The sequence below is a fragment of the Gavialis gangeticus genome, unplaced genomic scaffold (genome assembly GCF_001723915.1).
Source record: "Gavialis gangeticus isolate Ggan-Ray unplaced genomic scaffold, GavGan_comp1, whole genome shotgun sequence".
NCBI classification, from domain to species: domain Eukaryota; kingdom Metazoa; phylum Chordata; order Crocodylia; family Gavialidae; genus Gavialis; species Gavialis gangeticus.
The window spans coordinates 21,157,516-21,163,108 of record NW_017729006.1 but is presented as its reverse complement, the minus strand read 5'-3'; the positions used below and the strand labels follow the sequence as shown (position 1 = coordinate 21,163,108).

Below are 5,593 nucleotides of genomic sequence, written 5' to 3'. Positions count from 1 at the left end.
GCCCCAGGTCCCAAGCATGACCCACTGGGCAGCAGCCCCAGCCCTGCGGGGCCTCGATCCCTCTTCCGCCCCCCATTTACCTGCTGGAGCTGCTCTGCAGGCTGCCTGGGGCCATGTGCATGTACATGCACGTGGCACCCCCTTCTCGTTGCCTTCCTCCCACTCCCTTCAGCCTGGAACTCTGCCAACCTGCAGGGAGCTCACTAAAATGGCAAAATCCATGGGTTTCTCTTGTAAAATGAGAAATCCGTGTTTGCCTCTGGTAAAAAGGTAAAATTCGTGGTTTACTCTATTTTTCCATGTATTGTTAAGAGGATGTTAATTTTAGGAATTCTGATTTGAAGTTATATGATGTATTGGAGGAAATTCATTGTTTTATCTAAATTCCTTCAAATCGCTGATAATCTCGGTTCATCATTTGTGTACTAGGAGCTTTCCAGTTGAAACATTAGTCATAATTAGAGGCTAATATATTATTCAGAATATAAGGCATGAGTGCCCAAGAAGTGAGTCTTAATATCCTCCTTCTAGGTTTTTGATCCAAGAAGATAATGGTGTCGGTAGGGGAAAAAAAACAAATATGTAGCACATGTACACATTCATTAAACTTTTTAAATTGGACTTTGAGGTCTCAGCCAACATGGTCTATAACAGGGGTCAGCAGCCTTTCAGAAGTGGTGTTCCAGGTCTTCATTTATTCACTCTAATTTAAGGTTTTGCATATCAGTAATGTTAATTTTTATAATGTCTCTCGCTATATATAATTAAACTATTATTGTATGTAAAATAAATAAGGTTTTTTAAATGCTTAGGAAGCTTAATTTCGAATTAAATTATATTAAAATACATAGGTGATGGAAGGGAGAGTGCTAATGGGGCTTTGCCCCCCTGAAACATGGCACAGTAGTAGGGCCAGAAGGGAGCCCGGCTGCAGGCTTCCAGAAGCTGCAGCAGGGATGGGGAGGGGTGCATAGGCAGTGGTGAGGGAGGGAGTAGGGCTAGAGCTGGGATGGGGCAGCCACTCAGGGTGGGGTACAGGGCTAGAGCTGGGGTAGGGGTAGCCACTCAGGGTGGGGTACAGGACTGAGCCCCAAGTGGCTTGTCAGGGGGCATGGCTCCTGCTGCTATATGCACCCCGGGAGGCATGTGCCCCCAGATCTGCACGAGGCAGGGTGGGCTGCAGCTGTGTGGGCTGGGGCTGGGCTCTTCCTGGCAGGGTTAGGGAGGCAGACTATGCCTGGGAGCCACCATCCCTCCCTGCAGCCTCTGGATGAACCACGGCTCTGTCCCACGTCCTGCCCCTCCCGGCCCCGCTGTGCAAGGACTGGTGGGGCAGGCGGAGGTCTCGGGGGCTCCGTGTCCTCCAACCTGGTGGCACAGCCAGGTCTGGTCCTGCTGTGGCCCCAGCTCTGCGTTCCCCTGGGTGGTGTAGGGCTGGGAGCGGGAGGGCAGCCATTGCCAGCGTGGCACCTGCTGGGGCTGGCACGGTGTTGGGCAATGCCACTCCCCACCATTACCCTTTCCCCTCCTCCTACCCTTTCCTCTGCAGACTCTGCTGCCCGGGAGGGCCCCTCTCCCCAAATTTTTTTCTTCCTCTGCCTATAAGTGGCAGTCAAAATCATCTTGCGTGCCATAGATTGCTGACCCCTGGCTTATAACAAGAGGATCCTCCAGTACAGTGTAACTTCTTAACCTCTTCTCCTTTCTCATTATGTGTATATTGCTTATTTCTAATCCTGTGTTATTTCAGATGCCCCTATGGGTGTATGCAGATATAACAGTTGCAACAATATCAAAAGCTACAAATCAGGGTGTTTTGATGCAACTCCTACATGTGTGTGATTTTTTTGTAGTTATAAACATATAGCAAAACTGCTCCATCTTTAACCCTTCTTTCTTCAGGGTTAAAGTTTGGGCAGTTTACTTAACTTGTAACATGATAAGATTATGGGGATATAGTAGTTAAATTGTAACAGTTGTTGCAGGTCCACAGCAGCAGGTCTCCCACCCTTTTTAAAGCAGCTGAAAAGTATGCTTCTTGATGTCCATTATAAAGGTGTGCACATACATATTTTTGAAAGAGACATATGTTTTGTCCGGTTTTTCTGTTTTAAGAAAGGTAAGGCCACTATTCCAGTCTATGCCATCTTAAAGAATATCTATTTTTTTGATTGAGTGACTTCCTTATTTGATTCAATTCAGTGTGATTATTGTGCTGCCCTTCCCAACAGTCTCAGAGGGCAAAAAAAGAACAAAACAAAAGGGAAGTAGAAAGTTAACATAAAATAGAGCTCCCTCTACCCCCCTCTGCCAAAACTATCTCATCCTAGCTTTGTTAATACCTACCCAATTAGAAAGGTCTCACAGCACTTCTGAAAGATGTCTCTGCTCAGGATCTGTCAAGCCTTAAGAGGGAGGGAGTTCTAGAGCTAGAGAGCACCTGCCAAGAATGACGTCCCATGATTTTTGCCAAGCGGATTTGGTTTATTGATTGTATTTTTAAGTGATTGCTCTCAGTTGACCTCAGGGATTGCAGTGGGGTGTAAGGGAGAAGGTGGTCCCTTAGGTACGTAGGGCCCAAACCATTTAGCCATTTACTGGTTATATATATAGATTAGGTATAGATAATAGTTTCAGTCGACAAGTTGAAATAAAACACTGTAGTTTGAGAAAATCTAAACATTTTATTTCTTTTTGACATTTCTAAATTGAAACTGCTTATAACTTTTTAGTTCTTTTAAAAATTGATGTTTTGACACTTGCCTTGATATGTGGCAGAATTGGGGTGAAATTGGGTATCAAAATGTTGAAATTTCCTACATGATTACAATTCTGTTATAACTCTCCCTCTGATAATATCCTGCCAGGTAACAGAGATTACACCATAATTGTGTTTAAATGTGGTTTGAATTTCTTGGAAAATTGGAAAATCTTTGACTGAAAACTTACAAAACACAATTTAATAATCATGTTTTTTTAAAACTTACGTAGGTGCATCCAAAGATGGAGGAGCTGGAGCTGTTGACGAGGATGATTTTATTAAGGCATTTACAGATGTACCTACAGTACAGGTAAGACCTTGTCCTTAATGTTCACTTATGTTCAGGAGTAATGTTATAATTGTTTAGTTTTGTTTCCAATAATGTCTGCTTACAAACTTCTTATTAAATATTTTAAATGTTTTTAGGAAATAGATAACTGAAAAATTTGCTGAGTATATTAAAAAAAAAATCTTTTTTGATTCTGCCCCGCCCCCCTTAAGAGCTTGCTTTTATAATTGGGGTTGGGGGAAAAGTTGGCTTTAAGAAAAGTTAACGACAGGTTGATCTGTGTTGCTAATTGCTATCTCTACTTCGGGAACAGATGTTCAAAATATTTTAAAATATAAACTTGGCTAATGCCCTATATGATGCACTTTCAAAAAAAGCTATTCCTAAGTACTTTTAAATGTGTGTGTAAACTACCTGTCTCATGGTCTTTACCATCTGAATAGGTTTAGCCTATCTCCTTCAATAAAACCAAAGCATATATTTTTAAACAATATTTAATTGTAGAATAATCACTTCAGAAATAATTTTAAATGGATAAGCAATTTTATGTGTTATCAGGATCAATCATATTAGCATTACATTTTTTCCTTGTAAATTATGTAAAATAAATATGTTTTTTTCTATGGTGATAACTTCAAACTTCAGGTGGAATCTTGTTTTTTCTCCTCATTAACCACATTTTCAGCTTAATTCCCCTGGTTTGTTTTTAATCTCTTGCCTAACCTTGAACTGAAAAAGCCAGGTTGAAGACTGAATAAAATGCATTTTGCATTTTAGTTACGTCTCATGTTCTGATTATTGGTAGAAAGACTAGAAGTAAAATGCAGAAGAAATCCTTTTCTCTTCAATTTTCTCTGTTTTTCGGAACTATACTTTTCCCTCGTACCGCCAAATTAGGAACAAAAAAATCTTCCTTTCCCTGGTCTAGCAAATTATTAAACACTGTATGGCCAGGCAGGTGCACGGTGTAGATTGATTTATGCATTGTCCTAAAAGCACTCCTTGTTAAAGTTCAGACAGACCAATATATCTTCCCCACGAGTGACTGGAATATATAACTCTGCTAGCAGCTAGATGAATTTGGATGGCTGAACATGTGGTAAGTTAGAGTTAATTTTATAACCTGGTCTCTTGTGACTGACCATCTTAGTGATGCTGTAGCCATGAAATGCTTTTAAAGTTCAATTTCTTTTTTCATATATTTGGATCTCTTTTCTCTAGAGAACTTTGAGTACACTCCAGTATCTACATAAAGCATTATATACGTCTCTAGGAAAGCATCATTGTGGGACCAACCTCTGTTACATAACCCTATTTTAGCTTTCTGGTAAATTAGTGTTGGAAAATTTGTTTAACCTGAAAAGTAACAGGTTTATTCTGAAAGCAAAGGAAATTCTCTTGCAGAGAGTTGCAAGAAAAGTTGCCTAATTGTTAGACTATTTTGTGGATGAATTAGGGCACAGTGCTATTTCATTCTGTGCTTGTGCAATTTATTGGTCATTTCAGTGGACACAGTACAAGCAATATATCTTAGAAATATGGGGCTAAAATGTACCTCAGTGGGAAGTTTAGCTTCCTTTCTTTTCTCACTGCTCTGAGATGAGACTTAACTATAGCTAGGTTATATGTGATGGATGTTGTCTAGAACAGTCCGGGGCCCAAATGTCCTGTGGAGCTTTGGCATCCAGCCCACGGGGCTGGTCCTGGGTTGGCAAATTTGGCGGCGGAGGAGCAGTGGCCATTAATATGACCACCATCCCTGCCCTGCCAAATTCCCAAACCCCAAGCCCCACGTGGCCCATTGGAGCCAGGCTGCTCCCCCACTTTACCCCCATGCGGCTGGGCCATACCTCCTTCCTGCTTGGGGCTGGACCATATTCCTTTCTCTCCCTCTTTTCCCCCAGTGGCCAAACCACACCCACTACTCCTTCTTCCCCAACCTGCATGGAGCTGTGTTAAGGCCAGGCCATGCCTTCTTCCCCTCTGGGGCTAGCTTGGTGCTGGGCTGCCCCTTGTCCCATTCCATGTGGCTGAATGGTGTCTACCACACCCTCCCCAGGTGCTGGATGGGAACCACTGCCTGGATCTGGCCCACAGACTGTGGGGTACTCTCTGTCCAGCCCATGGGGGGAGAGGGTTGAGCATCATTCGTCTAACCCATTCTTAGAAGCACCCAATAATGGGCCTTCTGCAGCATTGTAACCTATTCCTGTTAAACTTCCCTATAGATAAGGTTTTTAAAGAATCTTACTTTCTGAAATTTAAATCAATTACTACTTATTCTGCTTGGGTATCTGAGAAATCATTGATCATCATTCTATATATATGAAAGCCTCTGTATGTTTGTCTGTTGGCAGCATGGGGTGCTACCACAGGGGGACAGAGAGGATGGTGGGGCAGACTTCCCCCTGCCCCCTTGCTTCTTGGAGGCGGCGGTGGCATAAGGGGTGGGGGGCAACAGGGTCAGACCCACTGTGTCAGGGAGGAGGCAGGGGCGGAACAGGGTCAGGCCTGCCATACCAGGGGTGGGGGGAACGCAGTCT

General features: G+C 43.0%; 1 protein-coding gene across 24 annotated transcripts in view; it reads left to right on the top strand.

Moving 5' to 3' along the window:
- Positions 1–5,593, top strand: part of CLASP2 (cytoplasmic linker associated protein 2) — a 276,414-nt gene that overhangs the window by 135,798 nt on the left and 135,023 nt on the right. For all 24 annotated transcript variants that reach the window (XM_019508951.1, XM_019508959.1, XM_019508941.1 and 21 more), the window contains one exon: positions 2,992–3,071. In XM_019508951.1, the coding sequence (XP_019364496.1) occupies positions 2,992–3,071 (80 nt within the window). The remainder of the gene's footprint in view (positions 1–2,991; positions 3,072–5,593) is intronic.